This window comes from Platichthys flesus, chromosome 1, assembly GCF_949316205.1.
Source record: "Platichthys flesus chromosome 1, fPlaFle2.1, whole genome shotgun sequence".
NCBI classification, from domain to species: domain Eukaryota; kingdom Metazoa; phylum Chordata; class Actinopteri; order Pleuronectiformes; family Pleuronectidae; genus Platichthys; species Platichthys flesus.
In genome coordinates, this window is record NC_084945.1 from 2,402,417 (window position 1) to 2,421,054 (window position 18,638).

The 18,638-nt window shown below is 47.0% G+C and overlaps 1 protein-coding gene across 2 annotated transcripts in view; it reads left to right on the top strand.

Moving 5' to 3' along the window:
* samd4a (sterile alpha motif domain containing 4A) overlaps positions 1-18,638 on the top strand; it is a 50,813-nt gene that overhangs the window by 20,507 nt on the left and 11,668 nt on the right. The window contains exons 3-11 of one of the 2 annotated variants that reach the window (XM_062391968.1): positions 3,977-4,570; positions 7,745-8,023; positions 9,690-9,799; positions 10,930-11,016; positions 11,760-12,006; positions 12,096-12,181; positions 15,017-15,135; positions 15,806-16,007; positions 18,282-18,408. In XM_062391968.1, the coding sequence (XP_062247952.1) occupies positions 3,977-4,570; positions 7,745-8,023; positions 9,690-9,799; positions 10,930-11,016; positions 11,760-12,006; positions 12,096-12,181; positions 15,017-15,135; positions 15,806-16,007; positions 18,282-18,408 (1,851 nt within the window). The remainder of the gene's footprint in view (positions 1-3,976; positions 4,571-7,744; positions 8,024-9,689; positions 9,800-10,929; positions 11,017-11,759; positions 12,007-12,095; positions 12,182-15,016; positions 15,136-15,805; positions 16,008-18,281; positions 18,409-18,638) is intronic. The other variant, XM_062391976.1, reaches the window with a different exon arrangement.

Here is an 18,638-nt window from a genome sequence, read left to right on the forward strand (position 1 = left end):
ATTTTAGACATCCTAAGATGTTAAACATCAAACATGGATCCGGGCACTTGATAAGGTCACGGGATGAATCGGCCTGTTTGCCAGCTGCTTTTCCTTATTAGACATTGGCACATTGGTAAAACCTTTATCAGCCAAACTATGATAGACAGTGAATTTAATAAACAAAGCGCTTTAAAGTGTTTAACAGATCAGACACTCGGTTCTAGAAGAACCAGGTGGAAAAACAGCAATGATTAGATAAATATGAACCTGGAAGTAGAAGCACCATTAAAAGGACAATATGATCCACGCTGTGGGAGTGATCGGCTGAACCTGGTGAAACAATAACCCCGTGAGAGGCAGAGTTAACTCTCCTGTGATGAGGCGGTGATGATTCCACCGGTCTACGTCATTCCTGGCATTCTATTGGTCGGGGAATTTTGACACAGTCACTTCACAAGAATCCTCGAGTGAAAGGCAGAAATCTGAGAGCAGAAGCTTTGTGAGCACACAAGCAGCCCGAGTGGGGTGAGAAGAACTCAAACTGAAACACAGGACATCTGTGGAGCAAGGTCTCGGGAGTGCCGAGCAGATTTTCTGTTTGAGACGGAGGCCACGGTTTTCAAGGGAAAGCTTTTTACAAACTCCATGTGTAGAATGAAGAAATCATGCTTTGTCAAATGAAACGACCCTCTTGAGTAAAGTTATGAAAGAAGCTCCATGCTCGGAGGAGCAGGGCCTTGCTGAAAGCAGCGCCATTGTCCCGGTGCCAGAGAGGGTGTCGGGGGGGCAGTGCCGGGGCAGGACGGCACAGGGAGTTCATCGGCAGACACTGTCCACAGCAGGGAAACGCTGTGTCAGCCCCCAACACACGACTCTCTCTGTCTGAGGCTTCTGTGTTTGTGTTCGTCTGACTTTCTCTTTCACTGATTCTGCTCAATGATGCTAATGTGATTCATCACTTCCCAGCATGCCGCTGTCTCTCCGTCGTACATGGAGGAGCAACTGGATCACCGAGCACCTCATTTAGATTTCTATTGTTGAGTCTGTTGTTGTTGTTGTTGTTGTTTATGGGACTTTTTTCACCTTGTTGATAATCAGATTTTTCTAACTCGAGGCTCAGGGTCGTGTCTGCAGCTGGACAGAGCAAAGGTCACACTGACACTGAGTCAGATATTACCAAGGAACAAAGAGGAAAATGTCGGTATCACATTATAAGGAGGAATGACGACTCTGTGTTTCCAGAGGGCCCCCCCCCCCCCCCCTCCCACACACACACACTCGGTGCTGTAACCTCAGTTTAACCGCTCCTCCTTTCTTACTCCAGTTGGATGAGGTTAGCACTTTCCCCTCGAGGCTCCGGGTGGGAGAGAAAGGAAAGAGTCTGACATGTGCGGGGAAACTTTCTCATCCTGTCCCCTTTTGAATTCAATTCGATTTGTGGTATTGTGTGAATTAACGGACAGTGAATGGCCTCTCTGGATGGGAATCTGCTGTATTATCTTGTAATTGTTCATTTGTTTTCCGACAGTTTCCTTGTTTATTCTCGCTGGGTGTCTTCCCCAGGGTTTGACCTTTGACCTGAGATGACCCTGACCCTCTTTGATCAGTCAGAGATGCTGCAGTTTGCGAGGTGGCGAACTGCTCCAAGGTCGACTTCTCAACCTTTTGACCTCCATTTAGTCCGTTTTCTCCTGAAATATTTTCTAAAAGTATTTACTCAGAGGACACACACACACACACACACACACACACACACACACACACTGTAGATTGGAACTCAGAAGCGCTTCTCAACTCTCAGTTCGAGTCGGACCAATATGGATATCTGGTGGAATCGCTGATACCGAAACAAGGAAGTATAAATATTTAAGATACCAAATATTGAGGCTTGTTTTCCGCCACACAGTTCATCCAGGCATCCTTGGAATTTACCTTCAGTGTTTGTACCGATGTCTATTTATATCTCAACCTGCATCTGTTTTGTCTTGAATAAGAGTTCAAGGAGAGTGCTCAAGACAATGAGCTCCTTGCACGCCACAGTGAAGAGTGCCGCTGGGTTGAATTCACTGATTTATATCTAATGAAAACTTAGATGGTTGATATGATGTGACGGCGTCGAAGCAGCTTGTCTGTCAAGTCACAGATAATAATTTAGGGAAATGGCCGACAGACGAGCTTCAGGAGGACGGACTCGGATATATTTTGTATATTAGAAGAAACCCCTTGATGTTTTGAAGAGAGAATCTGTGTCAAAAGTAAAATGGTGATGTTTAAAGTGCAGGGTGCACCACTTCTCACTTTTCTTTTTTATCTTACTCTCTGTGTTGCGTAGTAATGTTTTCCAGTCCCATGGAAATAAATGAGTTTTAATCATGGAACAATTGTTGCTGTTCTCGGATGGACCGAAGCTTGTCTCATTCATTGGAATGAAGGATGACATCATCCCTGGAGCCGAGTGGAGTAACTCCCTGGTTCCCCTCCCTCCCTCCCTCCCTCCCTCCCGCCGTCCCACCCTCCATTTATTCTCTCCTCCTCCCTCTCAAACCCCTTTTTTATTCCAGTCCTTCTCATAAAACTTGAAGCTGTATATTTTTGTGGTATATTCATTCAATAGCACTCTTAACATATTGTCTATGACTGAATATATAAATATATTGATCGAGTAGGACAAAACATACATGTCTAAACAAAGACATTGTCTTGTTATCGGATCTCAAAAGTATTAAAACCCCAAAATACCATCACATAAGGACAAGTGCCATTTCAAAAATAAAACAGGCATAGAAAACCATACATTTTTATTTGTATGTTACTGTATATTTTCATCTTTGTATAGTTATTAAACAACTGATTTGGTTGTCATTTATATAAATATATATTTGTCAGTAGAGCTCATGCCTCCACCAAGGCCCAATAGTCCCGTCCTATTAAACCACATTTTAATCCACTATAGATCTAGATTTTAATTTGTGGCCACACCAAATTTTATACTCTAGATATCAAGATCCAGTAATTATGTCTTCAGAAATAAGGGAAAATTTGTTAAGTATCTTTTGCGTTATTCTGCCGAGACACAAAGAAACACGCAAACCAACCAACAGATAGGGGTGAAAACATAACCACCACGGCGGAGATAACTCGACCTAGGACTTGCACATGTCACTGCACTTCCTGTGAGAAGAAAGACGCAGCAAACATGTGTAAATCTGACTCTTTCATGCTGTGGGCAGGTTTAAAGCAGAATTATTTGATCCCTCAGTCCTGTTCGTCTCTCGTGGGATGAAATGAATGTGAACCCTGTGTCTGTGGTCTCCGGTCCCTGCGATCAGAGCTGCAGCTGTCCACTCCACGGGACAGACAGAGCCGTACATCACCGCAAAGTAGCCAGTGACATCAGGGAAATCTTTGGACAGAAGTGCACACGCATGTATTTTCCCATTTTGTATGTTCCAGATTGATGACAGATTTGAGCCAAGATCCTCAAGGTCAAGAATGGCTGCAGCGGTCAAACTCGGATACGTATCATCGACTCATCGACTCCCGAGCAGGAAGCAAGGGCGGCCCGCGTCCTGTTGCATCCTGTCTTTATTTGCGTAGCTTTCCAAAGCTATCGCCCTGACCTGTTGATATGTATAGCCCCCGGGCTCCTAGCGGCCCACTGACTCGGACAACAATAGAGCTCCATGACCTCTGGGTTATGTATAGAGCTGTACCATCAGCAGCAGTCCACGGAGGAAAGAGCAAAATAGAAGGATGACTTTGCACTGGGCCTGACATCATCTTGGCGTCCCGTATTTTTAACTGCACATGTGTTCACCAATGCGTCTGACCCTCTATGAATTCGTCTTTGCCACCATCTTGAATCATATGGGCAGCGACAGTTACATCGTTTTGCAGCATAACTGATTCATACGATTTATATACATCTAACAGTCCTGTAGAAATAAGTGGTGGGTTACTGGTTTAACATGTTTCCTGTGTTTTCCTCTGACAGGCGTGATCAGCCAGTGGCAAGGCGAGCCCAAGGAGCGTGTCATCTCGCTGGTCCTCACCCATCTCCCACTGCTCAAACCTGGCAATGTTGAGGCTAAAAGCGAGTACATGCGCCTGCTGCCTCGCATCCTGGCCCACACCATCGAGCACGGCCACCACTTGGAGGAGTCTCGCCAGCTCCTATCCTACGCCCTCATCCATCCTGCCACCTCCTTGGAGGACCGCGCTGCCCTGGCACTCTGGCTCAACCACCTGGAGGAAAGGGCAGCCGCCAGGGGAGACTCCCTGGAGAGGCCTCCTCCTTCTGGGCAGCACCACCTCCACCATCACCAGTCAACACCACCATCCACCCTCACCTCATCGGGATCCTCCTCCTCCACTAACACCTCTTCATCGAGCAACCTGTACTCGCTGCATCACCACCAACGCTACGGCTCGGACGACCGCCTCAACGGCTGGCAGAGCTCCAGGGATTCGGGGCTGGGAGGAGGGTGGCAGCAGCCGGGCTGTGAGAATGGGCATCTGCTTCTTTACCCATCATCCTCTGTGCCGACCACCATCAACACAGTTGGAACCAGTGGAGGTGGAAACACCAGTAAGTGAAATCCCATCTTTCCCCTGTCTCTTGTGTTCGTGCTGTGCTGTGAGAATACACATGATCATCATGCGTGGCTGGTTCTTCAGGAGTGGGCACACACTCAAGCACCAGATAGTGTAATGAATACATTAATGTTAATAGTGTTAAATCACTGCAGTGACCTTTACACAATCTATTGCTGTTCCCTTTTTTTTATTAGAAACAGCATCTATGACTCTTGGCCATCACAGCATTTCATTACGTATTATTATTATTATGGCTAAACAATATACGTGTCTCCCGTACCCGTACTGCAGGTGTCATGTGGATAGAGGGGTTGTCCCTGATGACACTAGACTGTGATTGACATCCTGTGCACCACTCGGGTCACTGCAGAATCATAGATAAATGGTTTTCACCGGTTTGCTCCAAACATTCCTCCTCTGACGTACAATGTGTTATTCTCCTTTAAATCAATCTTTACTGTTCTACACTGCTCCCTCATTCAGTTTTGAACTTGAAGATGGGATAGATCTTCCAAAGTGTGTTTTAAACTGAACAAGTCATCCAAATCAAAACTGAAATACAAATGCCTCACTGCACATCAAGCAGAGCCAGAAAGAGGCAGATTTCAACACTAATATTAGGGTGTGAAAAATAATGTATATACATATAGAAGACCTATTTAAAAACCATAATGATCTCCAAGATGTTGTTATCAAACCTAATTCACAATAACTGTAAATAAAAGGAGCACACAAATACAACCATAAAAATATACATCTTGAATTAGAACAATTAAAACTGCATATCTTTTCTGCAGGGATTATTCTTCAAAATAAAGGTTTTCATTTCATATCAATATGTTGATTTATTTATTTATATATTTTTTTAATTAGCTGATTCTTAAATCGGCTGGAGTCCAACTTTACGTGTGTTTTCTGTCCATGTCTCCTCCTTTCTATTTTCATTCCATCATCTTCGGTTCAAACTGGACTGGACTGCAGCAGTGAAAATTTTGAATTTCCCACGGGATTAATAAAGTATCCATCTCTCTATAAATCATAGAAATTGGACAATCGATTGACTAATGCTGTTAATAAGTTAAATGCTCCAAGCACAGTTAACACACCCTGAGCCCACTGAACAGCCTCGCTGCCCTGGAGGCAGACACACTGCACCGTGATCAACCTCCAGAGGCTGGGTGAGGTGGGAGGAAACTCACGGCGAGGGCGGGGCCGTCCAATTGAACATAACTATGGTCAGAGCAGGATATTTCCAGACAAGAATGCAAGGGCTCTGTTTTTTTTTTCTTTTTTTTTTTTTCTTTCTGCGAGATGAAAGAAACAGCTGAGGGTTTATAAATAAAGACTCATTTCAAGCCCTGCTCGCTGCTCCAAGAAAGATCCTCTCGTAGCTTTGACTGCAAGCAGCTTCACTGCCGCACGAATAAAACCCGGATTTCATAACCGATAAACTAGAGTTACCCCCGGCTGACACGGTGGGCAGATGCTTCTCTTCACTAATCCAAGTGTTTATGAAACAAAAAGCAAACCGGGAGTGATGTGTGGATGTTTACTGGTCGGCAGAACTCCGAGGAAGATGATAAAACATGTTTGTTTTAATTGAATTCCTGTTGCTCAGAGTGAGCCACCAATTCGTCCGGTTCTCCCCCCCCTCGCTACAACCTGCCCCTCTGTGTCATGCGGATGATGAAGATGAGGATTGCAGGAGTATAACTGTCCCACCACATCAACCTGTGTGCCACTGATAGAACATCCGGACGACCTCCCCACCAGTGCCCTCAGTCCAAGCCGCAGCGGGACATACCACCCATCCTTTCCCTTGTAAGGCAGCCTTTGTGGGAGACTGTATTTAGGGAAAATGGCTAATATTTAGGGACTGGAACTTGTAATGTTAGCTGGGCACCTATTTTAAACGGGGCCCATGAAGTCCTATACATAGCGCCAGCAGTAAGAGGACCACATATAGGAGGAGAGAGACCGGAGTATTGGTGGCAGCTCACCCCGTCAGCGCGGCGACACAAAAAGCTCTGTGGCTTTTCATGCTGTTTACCTCCTTCCATTGGAAAAAGCTGTGATGCTAGAGCCGCTTTTACTGGGTTAAGGTCAATGGGACATGAGTATTACCAGTAATTTTGCTATGGCCCCATTAGAAGTCCATTTTAAATTAATCCAGAGCAGCACTGATTCTAATGGTAATGGTCAGAAGACACGTTTATCACACAGATTTCTTAGCAGTGGATTTATTTCTCTGCTTAAGTACAAAACCATGGGTGAGAGTTCTACTTTATTCCGGAGGTGTTGTTTGGTGTTTAGCTTTCGAGGATGAGTATTTAAATCTACAGGCAAGCGAAGGAGAGCCTTGTGTATTTCCTGTTTTGCAAACGCGGCCTCCTCCGTCCAGCTGCTTCAGCTCGCAAACAAACACGGCGTCACTATTTCACATCTGTGATACTTGAGCTCTGGAGATCTAAAGTTAGCCAGGGGATGAAGGAAAAGGCAGAAAGCTCGAAAGAAGCACTGACTGACGCAGAAGAAGATGAGTTTAAACCAAGATTTTAAAACGTATCTTCGTCACATTAATTTGAATCAACATTTTAAAAGGCAACCAGGGAATTACTCTTCACGCTCGACATGTCGGTGTCGGATGAGGTAGTCCGCGGTTATTACTGACGAGGAGAACATTTAACTAATTGGCACAAAACATTTAATGCTTCACTGTATAAAATAGGTGAGTAATTAATCTTCCTCCATGTCAGACTCTGATTAAATATATGTATTAGATATGTGCTTTTAGACTTTTAACACGTACTGTGAAAGATACCAAATGTGCATCTTATTTGGTTTATTATATATTTTTTACAATAAATGGTGCTAAAACATTTGACAGATTGTACTGTTCAGTATGTGAGGTGAGGGCCAGGCAGATCAAATCATTTCCATCAGTTAACAATGTCTTGCTTTCATTTATAGCCATCCAGTAATTGAATGTATGCAGATATACCGTTGAGGAAAGATGAATTTTATTTGGGATAAAAGGCTTTGATCTTTAGGTCAGTGTTGATGCTGTCATTTGAAATAATGTGTTTTTCAGCCACATGATTCCTACAGTCTTCGCCACGCTCTGTGTAACAGCCCGTACCTGACTCATATCGCCGTGTTCTTACAGTCCTGACGAGTGGAGGAGGCAGTCAGCAGCACAGTCCCCTGAAGCGCTCCGTGTCCCTGACGCCTCCCATGAGCGGCCCCAGCAACCAGCCCCTGGGCCACGTCTGGCTCTCCCAGGAGGACCTGCGGAGCGCCAGGGGCCCGGCCCCGGACCACGCACCCCTCTCGCCCCAGAGCAGCATCGCCTCCTCGGGTAGTGGAGGCAGTGAGCATCTGGAGGAGGCTGGTTTGGGAGGTCTGCATCGCGGCTGCTTCCACGACGAGGGCAGTGGCATGAGGGGTGAGTAAGATGGAGCCCAGTGTGATCTAATGTTAACGTTACTCTTCATGTAAATAATAAAACCATAACTGTACCAGAGTGTGGCTCACAGAATATGACATCTGAGATCACAGAGGAGATGGAACACTCTTAAAAGTTCTTGCTGCTGGAAGACGGACACAGAATTGAAATGGACACACAGCTATTTTCAATAATCTGAAGTTTTAGTCTTAAATATGTGAAACATATTTCATAAGCTGTCTATTTAGGTTAATTATGCAAATTATGTTGTATTTTAAGGCCAGGGGGAAGATGAAGGTCCAGGTCCTGTTTTTTTTTTTACTGTATTCAGCAGTTTTTAATCAATGTTTAAGTTTTCAAAACTGCAAAGTGTTAAAAGTCACTGTCGTAAGATTCATGAGCAACAGTTAAGTTAGCCTAGTTAACTAACCAGCCCTGTAGTAACCAGTCTGCCCAATTGGACCTGAGTGATGGCAGAGAAGTGACTAGCTCCCTGGAGAATCCAACATGTCCGCCTGCTGTGTCTGCGTCTAGTTCTCAGTCGGAGGCTTGAAGCCGTTGATCCAGTCGGAGCAGTTTGTCAGAGACCAGCCCCGCTGACCCCGCTGACCCCGCTGACCTCTCTGAGGCTATCACACAGGAGCTTAAACCATTCCTGTCTTTTAAGTGTCATGTCGTCATCCAGACAAACAGGAAAGCACAAAGCAACAGTTCTCACCAAAATACCCGAGAGATGAAGCTGCCATTCGTCTTTTTGATTTCAGAGGAGAATGTTAACACCATTGTTTCAATTGTTTGTCACTGCCAGAGAGAACCTGGACTGGGTGTGAAGAATCTGGTGCTGGAATAAGATCCTTCGTGAATGTATCTGGCACAAATTAGATTTTTATTAAATTTTAACTTCATCGCAAAACTGATTACTATATGTTTTTGTGTCTTACATCTGTTGGCTGTGTATTAATGTTTTCTTTTGTTATCTCTCCCTGCTTGTATTTAAATATGAAACTTTTTCTTTCACTGCATTATCATTCATCGTGACCAGAGCTCCCTGGCAGAAGAAATACTGTATCTCCATGGGACCGTTCTGGTTGAATAAAGGATAAATACATAAAGAAAACTGTCTCATCGTGATCATGAAGTCTAGAGTTCTGCTTGTGTAATTACTTTCCTCTGGAGTTTCCTCTGTCTTTCTGAAAGTGTGCCACAATAGTGAGTCCTCCAAAACCAACTAATAACAAACTAAATATATGTTAAACACAATAGATTCACATACAGTGTGTATTTGTTCTGTGTGCTGGTAACAAATGACTCAAACAGAGCTTCACTCTAAACTGAAACATTACCACAACATAGCAAAATGTGAATTATTGGTTTGAAGCTCTTTTGAAAGATAATTGAAATGTGCGAACTCTATATTCTCTTGTGTTTGAGATTTATATGAGTTAGTATATTTCTTTATTTTTCCTTGTGTATTATATATTTGTATTTTGACGACATAGATGAACACTGTGGGTGGAACATTGCCCGCGCAGTGCTTACCCAACAACCCAAGCATTTTCAATGTTGTTTTGACATTAAATTCAATTTTGATAAATGTTAACAATCTAACGTACTTGTGTGTTTGTGTTTGTGTGTGTGTGTGTGTGTCCTTTTGTTGTCTGCACAGATGTTCCCTCGTGGCTGAAGAGTCTCCGTCTTCACAAATACGCCGCGCTCTTTTCCACGATGACTTACGATGAGATGATGTCGCTGACTGAAGAGCAGCTGGAGGCGCAGGTTCGTAAACACAAACACACAAGCTAACAGACAAACTTTGTTATTACAATATGAGCTAGTTGTTACATTACACTTTCTATTCTGCTCGCTATGACCTGACTCAAATGATTCAGTCAACATCATCAAAAGCAAATAAACCTTACACTTATACACAAACTCAGTATTTAGCATTGATAATTAAATATTTCATCTATGGACAACGCGTTATTTTTGAGTTGAAATAATTCTCTATTTATTGTGTTGACTTAAATCAACTCCGCACATGACCACATGTTTTATCAAACTAATCAAAGTAGTAATGTGACTAGGTTAAGTCTGTTCAAGTTAAAAAGTTAATAATTACATGTTATATAAAGATGCTTGTGAGTCTATTCTGAAACAGAGGATACAGCTAAATTTAACACAGCTCAGCGGGAAGTTGTGTACTTCCTGCAGGTGCTGCCTCATTTTTCTGTGACGGACTCAAACGTAACACAATCACACTAAGACATGCTGACGTCCAGCAGACGACAAAGACCTTTCCTGTGTGACAAATAATTCATCAATATTCTGCTGCTGGTTTGATCTGCAAGTGTCTGGATTGTCACTATCAGCTCTTCATGGGACATGTGAGAAGTCGTACTAGAATAAACTAAACTGTATTAGCCGGGATCGGTTTCCGCTCCTTCTGTCCTCACAACCACACACAAGTTGTTTCTCTCCTCACTTCACTGACATCAAAAACATCTGCTTCTCTTCATTAAATCTATCAAATCTTTGTACAGCAGCTTTCAGACCCTGTTGTTCAAAGGGCTTCACACTGATGAGATGAAAAATGAGACGAAACAAAACAGGCTGACAATAAAATACCTGGAAATAGATTTTAAAAGCTTGAAGACTGATTAACAAAAATGTAAAATGGGATAAAAGAAAAGAGTTACAAAAAAGGGGATAAAAACAAATAATAATTATGATATTAAAAGACGAGTAACTTCACAAAACAGATGCAGTAACGAATCCCTGAAGTAAAATCTGTAAACCAAACTCTAAAGCCAGGGGTTAGGGTTAGTTTTAAAACTGTTTAAACTATTAGTATCAGATTCAGTATTTCACTGAAGGGATTTTTGATTCAAACCTCTTTCCTCCAACAGAAAGTCACTAAAGGAGCCAGACACAAGATTGTCATCAGCATCCAGAAGCTTAAAGATCGACAGAACCTACTGCGCAGCCTGGAGAAGGTCAGTGACATCAACACTCGTCTACTTCCACTTATTTACTTGTCCTACCTGGAATTAAACGAGTTTGGAAGTCGTCTTGTTGTTATTGTTATTGTTGATTGGGCCTTTTTCTAACCTGGGCGGACACCACAGGACTCTCTTCCAGTGGGCGAGGGGAGGAGGGCGGGCGCTCTCAGTTGGTGTTATGTACTTGAGATGGCGGCTGAGAGAACACCTAATCCAGGAAGGAGATCTTTAGGCTCTGAATTTAAACCCATCCGCCCACGACCCCCTCCAGCCGCCGAGGCAAGACAATGGCGCTCAAGGGCAAACCACAGGAGGGACTTCGTGGGCCGGCTAAATTCAGGCTTAACCTTTTCACCGACGCTTCATTTTAAAATGTGTTATGGCGGCATTTGTAGGGCTCGGGGAAACACGACACCTGTGGCTTGGTATTTTGGGTTTACAGCGACTCGTGTATAGCGCTGGTCTGTGTTGGGCGGGAGACACAGGGATACGGTTTAATGCAAGTGGTAAACTACACGTATGTATTTCTGGTATTACTTTATTCTTGCCTTCATCACGTGGACAGAGATATGTTCGTCTGTCGCCCTTAATATTTGACATGGGTCAGAATTAACAGTTCCTTTTCCATAGATTCAGTTAAAGGGACAATGGTTGTTAATACAAATAATCTCAAAGTTCAGTAGTTGTTAAAATGTCCTCATCTGCTTATTCTATCTCTTTCATATCCTTTGCCCCAGGACGTGTTGGAGGGCAGCAACCTGCGCGCCCCGCTGCAGGAGCTGCACCAGATGATCATGACGCCCATCAAGGCTTTCCCAGGCGCCGAGGAGGCGTCCCTGCAGCGCCTCCTCCTGAGTCCCGAGGGCAAGAGTGCCGCGCCCGGCTCCCACCTCACAGGGGGCGGCAGCGGCGAGGCTGAGTCGGGGACGAGCGTCATCGCAGAGGGGGATTTACCCGGCCAGTTCACACGCGTCATGGGCAAAGGTGAGACGCACGCATTGGCTCTCGGCATGAGATCGTTTTCATGAACTGAGAAACGTTTCTTTTATTGATATCACTTCTTCTGTTTCCAGTTTGTACCCAGCTACTGGTGTCGAGGTCGGACGAGGACAACATCAGCTCCTACCTGCAGCTCATTGACAAGTGCCTTCTCCACGAGGTACACACATGAATAAAGCATGTTTTAAAAACAACATGGCTGTCAATATGCTGAAGATTAAAATCATCTTTTAATGTTTCACTTCCACTTTGGCCCGACGTGGGAAAAGAGAAGGGAGAGAAAGAAAAGAACTGTTAGAGATTATGTTCAATCTTAAATACATAAGAATACACATGTGAATATCTGTGTGTGAGATAAATATCATTACGCTGTTTTATTAATGAGCAGTAAAATGCTGTAGATTAGATTCTTGTGTGAATCAGAGTTTTAGTTGAATGTGTCATTTGTTCTGAAAACCCTGAGACCTGCCGTCCATCGCTCACGCTTCATTCCCTCTCTGTTCCCTCCGTCCCCTCCCTGTTCCCTCCATCCTCTCTCTGTTCCCTCCTTCCCCTCTCTGTTCCCTCTGTCCCCTCTCCCTGTTCCCTCCGTCCCCTCTCTGTTCCCTCCGTCCCCTCCCTGTTCCCTCCATCCTCTCTTTGTTCCCTCCGTCCCCTCTCCCTGTTCCCTCTGTCCCCTCCCTGTTCCCTCCGTCCCCTCTCTGTTTCCTCCGTCCCCTCCCTGTTCCCTCCATCCTCTCTTTGTTCCCTCCCTCCCCTCTCCCTGTTCCCTCTGTCCCCTCCCCGTTCCCTCTGTCCCCTCTCCCTGTTCCCTCCTTCCCCTCTCTGTTCCCTCTGTCCCCTCTCCCTGTTCCCTCCGTCCCCTCTCCCTGTTCCCTCCATCCTCTCTCTGTTCCCTCCGTATTCTCTCTGTTCCCTCCATCCTCTCCCTGTTCCCTCCGTCCCCTCTTTGTTCCCTCCCTCCCCTCTCCCTGTTCCCTCTGTCCCCTCCCCGTTCCCTCTGTCCCCTCTCCCTGTTCCCTCCGTCCCCTCTTTGTTCCCTCCCTCCCCTCTCCCTGTTCCCTCTGTCCCCTCCCCGTTCCCTCTGTCCCCTCTCCCTGTTCCCTCCGTCCCCTCTCTGTTCCCTCCTTCCTCTCCCTGTTCCCTCTGTCCCCTCTCCCTGTTCCCTCTGTCCCCTCTCCCTGTTCCCTCCGTCCCCTCTCTGTTCCCTCCGTCCCCTCTCTGTTCCCTCCGTCCCCTCTCCCTGTTCCCTCTGTCCCCTCTCCCTGTTCCCTCCGTCCCCTCTCTGTTCCCTCCGTCCCCTCTCTGTTCCCTCCGTCCCCTCTCCCTGTTCCCTCTGTCCCCTCTCCCTGTTCCCTCCGTCCCCTCTCTGTTCCCTCCGTCCCCTCCCTGTTCCCTCCGTCCCCTCTCTGTTCCCTCCGTCCCCTCCCTGTTCCCTCCGTCCCCTCTCTGTTCCCTCCATCCTCTCCCTGTTCCCTCCGTCCCCTCTCTGTTCCCTCCGTCCCCTCTCCCTGTTCCCTCCGTCCCCTCTCCCTGTTCCCTCCGTCCCCTCTCCCTGTTCCCTCCGTCCCCTCTCCCTGTTCCCTCCGTCCCCTCTCTGTTCCCTCCGTCCCCTCTCTGTTCCCTCCGTCCCCTCCCTGTTCCCTCCGTCCCCTCTCTGTTCCCTCCGTCCCCTCTCTGTTCCCTCCATCCTCTCCCTGTTCCCTCCGTCCCCTCTCCCTGTTCCCTCCGTCCCCTCTCCCTGTTCCCTCCGTCCCCTCTCTGTTCCCTCCGTCCCCTCTCCCTGTTCCCTCCGTCCCCTCTCCCTGTTCCCTCCGTCCCCTCTCTGTTCCCTCCGTCCCCTCTCCCTGTTCCCTCCGTCCCCTCTCCCTGTTCCCTCCGTCCCCTCTCCCTGTTCCCTCCGTCCCCTCTCTGTTCCCTCCGTCCCCTCTCTGTTCCCTCCGTCCCCTCTCTGTTCCCTCCGTCCCCTCTCTGTTCCCTCCGTCCCCTCTCTGTTCCCTCCATCCTCTCTCTGTTCCCTCCGTCCCCTCTCTGTTCCCTCCGTCCCCTCTCCCTGTTCCCTCCGTCCCCTCTCTCTGTTCCCTCCGTCCCCTCTCTGTTCCCTCCGTCCCCTCTCTGTTCCCTCCGTCCCCTCTCCCTGTTCCCTCTGTCCCCTCTCCCTGTTCCCTCCGTCCCCTCTCTGTTCCCTCCGTCCCCTCTCTGTTCCCTCCGTCCCCTCTCCCTGTTCCCTCTGTCCCCTCTCCCTGTTCCCTCCGTCCCCTCTCTGTTCCCTCCGTCCCCTCCCTGTTCCCTCCGTCCCCTCTCTGTTCCCTCCGTCCCCTCCCTGTTCCCTCCGTCCCCTCTCTGTTCCCTCCATCCTCTCCCTGTTCCCTCCGTCCCCTCTCTGTTCCCTCCGTCCCCTCTCCCTGTTCCCTCCGTCCCCTCTCCCTGTTCCCTCCGTCCCCTCTCCCTGTTCCCTCCGTCCCCTCTCCCTGTTCCCTCCGTCCCCTCTCTGTTCCCTCCGTCCCCTCTCTGTTCCCTCCGTCCCCTCCCTGTTCCCTCCGTCCCCTCTCTGTTCCCTCCGTCCCCTCTCTGTTCCCTCCATCCTCTCCCTGTTCCCTCCGTCCCCTCTCCCTGTTCCCTCCGTCCCCTCTCCCTGTTCCCTCCGTCCCCTCTCTGTTCCCTCCGTCCCCTCTCCCTGTTCCCTCCGTCCCCTCTCCCTGTTCCCTCCGTCCCCTCTCTGTTCCCTCCGTCCCCTCTCCCTGTTCCCTCCGTCCCCTCTCCCTGTTCCCTCCGTCCCCTCTCCCTGTTCCCTCCGTCCCCTCTCTGTTCCCTCCGTCCCCTCTCTGTTCCCTCCGTCCCCTCTCTGTTCCCTCCGTCCCCTCTCTGTTCCCTCCGTCCCCTCTCTGTTCCCTCCATCCTCTCTCTGTTCCCTCCGTCCCCTCTCTGTTCCCTCCGTCCCCTCTCCCTGTTCCCTCCGTCCCCTCTCTCTGTTCCCTCCGTCCCCTCTCCTCAGTCCTTCACCGAGACGCAGAAGAAGAGGCTGTTGTCATGGAAGCAACAGGTCCAGCGGCTGTTCCGGTCCATTCCCAGGAAAACCCTCCTCGACATAGCAGGGTACCGACCGCAGAGAAGGTACAGACACAGTCGTATACTGGAATTTACCTGTTCTGTTGTCTGTGATTGAAAATAAATGGAAATCAAAGACTAACTGAAATAAAACAACCAGGTTTTAAGATGCTAACGAGGATCGATGTGGAAATTCTTTCTCACGAAGCTGAAAATAGATCGTGACTGAGATTGTGTTTAACTCAAGGAATCCGTTTTTTTAAAGAGGGATCAGTAATCTGTTAGATTATCTGGAGCTTTTATTTTATCATTATATATAAATGTTGTCTGTTCTGTATGTATAATGTTAGGTTATAAGATATGTATTTAAAGAGCCTTTAGTTTGGACCAGCATTTCAAAAAGGTTACTGTGAACATTCCTCTGTACAAATACAAACAACTGCAAAGGGAATGGTTAGTGCATATGTTACATACACAGAAAATATTATTATAATGAATAATGTGGTTTTGTAAGATTTATTCAATAGTTTTCAGACAAACTCTTTCCTGTGGTTGTTTTTTTTTTGCCCTGATTAAATAATCAGAATAAAGAAGCCGCTCTCATAACAGCAAAAACGATCTAAAAACACTATAATAAATTGTGCCTCTGTCATTTCTGTGCACATGAGAACATGTTGTCGGTTCGAATCCCTGGACAATCACAGTAATCAACCTTCATCTTTTTTTTCTGCTGCAGCCGTTTCGGTCAGTCGAACTCCCTCCCCACCGCTGGCTGTGTCGGGGGCAGCGTGTCGGTCAGGAGGAGCCTTCGCCAGTTCCAGATGCCCTCCAGGAGTTTGCCGGGTGCCAGGCTGGGCCTGCTGGGAAGCGGGGGGCTGCTGGGACCCACACCTCGCAGCGCCAGCAGCACGCCGACCGGTCCCAAGCAGGGGAGACAGGTGAGTCCGAGCAGCGGGATGAGAGCAAAGAAACAGGGAGATCAGGAAAGTCTGAACCAAGCTGCGTTGTTGACGTTTGTTCTGGTTACTTTTGATTCCACGTTGTAATTTAGGGAACTAAGGAAGTTCATGTTCATGTTCTGTTTTCAGACCTGACCTGCAGGTAAAACCCAGAGAGTTGCCTACAGAGTTTAACAGGAGTTTTCCTTTCACACATGAACAACGCAGCAGACGTTTCTTTGCACAGAAGCAAACAAATCCTCCTCATTATTCAGAGGTGTAGCAGGCGGAGACAGGAAGTGACATAGAAGTGGCATCTTTGGTCTGTGTTTTCTACGTGTGTGACACCACCGTCACACCAGGAGATATTTGCTTTCTTATGTTTTTTAATGTTTCATTTTTGTCGCGTGTGTCAGAAGCGTCTGACCCTTTTTTACTTTACATATTTTAGTAGATGTCACACAAATATAGGCAGCCTTTTGTTTCTCATGAGTTTTGTATCACAGTTTATTTTATAACCTAATATAAACTGCTCAAGAAAAATCAATCAATCAATTGACTATTAAGGACTAAACCCTTCAAATCTGTATTGTATGGTTCAGAAGACTTGTCCTCCAGGACAGGAAACCCAGAGCTGAATTCGTGGTGTTATCATTTGTGTGTCTGGACTGAAACGCTGACGTTCGTGACTCTACAGAGGAACATTTTGGAAATGTGTGTAAATAAAACATTCCAGGATGTTGACAATAACCTGGGCAGCAGAATTCCTTCTTCAGCACGTACACTTCCTGAAAAAGGCTTTTTGTTCCATTGCAAAAAAATGTGGGGTGAGGAAGAGGAGCAGCAGCAGCGGTGGTGTTTGGCGAATGAAGCGAGGTGGATGGAACTCGAAGGCAGGTCACCCCACATACCAGAGGCCCTGCGTCAGTGCCGCTGAAACAGGAGGAGCTGTGGAGCCGTTTCAGTTCCATCCTGGCACACTCTGGTCTGCGCTGACCCAGTTCATAGTCAACCTCTCTTACCCCCTGTCTCTCTCTCTCTCTCTCTCTATCTCTCTCTCCCTCTCCCTCCCTCTCTCTATATCTTTCTCATCATTTACAATGGGAGGAAATACCTCAGTTCCTGCTCATCAGGCTGGACCTTCTTGTGTGGGACTGGAGTGTGGATGTGTAGTGAGGGAGGGAAATATGTGAGTCATAGTTTGGGAGAGGTGGTGTTGGAAGAGGAGGGGCCATGAGAGCGAGAGAGAGAGAGTTCATATGTGAATGTATGAGAGTGAGAGAGAGAGAGAGAGTGAGCTAGTCAGAGGCAGTGAGAACAGTGCACAGGCATTTCCTGTTTTTCCCTGGCCCACGGCACTGGAGAGCTGCGAGGGGGGGGGGGGCTGCACGCAAGGAGAGGGAACAGGGGAGGGGGATGTGGTAATGGCGTTGGGGGTATAATAGGCAGGTTACAGTGAGGAATTCATGTGGTGAGCGTCTGAGACCGTCATTAGGTGTGGACCAGACATCCAGACAGGAGCGTGGGGGGGGGGGGGGGGGGGGGGGGGCTCGATCAAACATTTAGATCAGGTAAAGTTTGAACAGTGAGTGATCGGCAAGTTTGTAGATCACATGCACGGTACTGTAAATACAAGTGGACGCACCTCCACTTCCTCCTGTTGAAGCCACAGGCGCTGCCCTCTAGTGGTGGTGACGTCATTTGGAGATGCAGACTGTGCAGTCATGGTCGTGGTGTGGACTCACGGTATCAGCCTCAGATGTTTCATCCCATTTTTACAGCATCAAATACACAATAACTTCAAACCGAACTTTACGGAAGCACGGACGTTTGAACAAACATCAGTGGGATGAGAACTACGTGAAATGAACATAGCGTTGAGAAAAGGAATTGTGGTGCACAGAGTTGCAACCTTTTATTTTAGTCCATGTACCGTCTTCTAACATGAAGGCAGAGTTTATGATCCACACTGCAGCCCGTCACCAGGGGGCGATCAAGAGGGTCTGGCTTCACTTTTGGGGAGCAGCCGTTTTGTCCATATATTATCTGTGTTCGTGTTTTATGAGAGGAACTTGGTTTTTCCAATTTTACATGTCAGAATTTATTCTTCACTAAGGTCATTCAAAGGTCTGTCTCTATATAATAATTTAAACTATATATTTAATCTGTCTTGTGAGTTTATTGAGCAGAGTGTCATATCCTTGATGAGCGGAATAAGGTGTCGACGTGTTCAAGAAGCTGATTTCATGATTTGTTTTTAATTCTCTTCCTCAGGGTCTGTGGTTTGCCAACCCCGGAGGAAGTAACAGCATGCCGAGCCGGACCCACAGCTCTGTGCAGAGGACCCGCTCCCTGCCGGTTCACACCACGCCACAAACCATGGTCATGTTCCAACAAGCTGGTGAGAAACGCCGGAAATACACATTCACAGTGATATCACAGACTGAACACGTATTTATAGACTATTTATAGAATCTCTATATGGTGGTTTGTTTATAACCCTTAAAGGAGTTATAGAGTGTTACATAGTGTGTTGGTGATTGTAAAGTTTAGCGAAGTTAAAAAGTCTGTGGTCAAGGGAGCCCGTCTCCATGTTTACTAAATACCAAGTGTTTGAGACAGAGGCTGAAA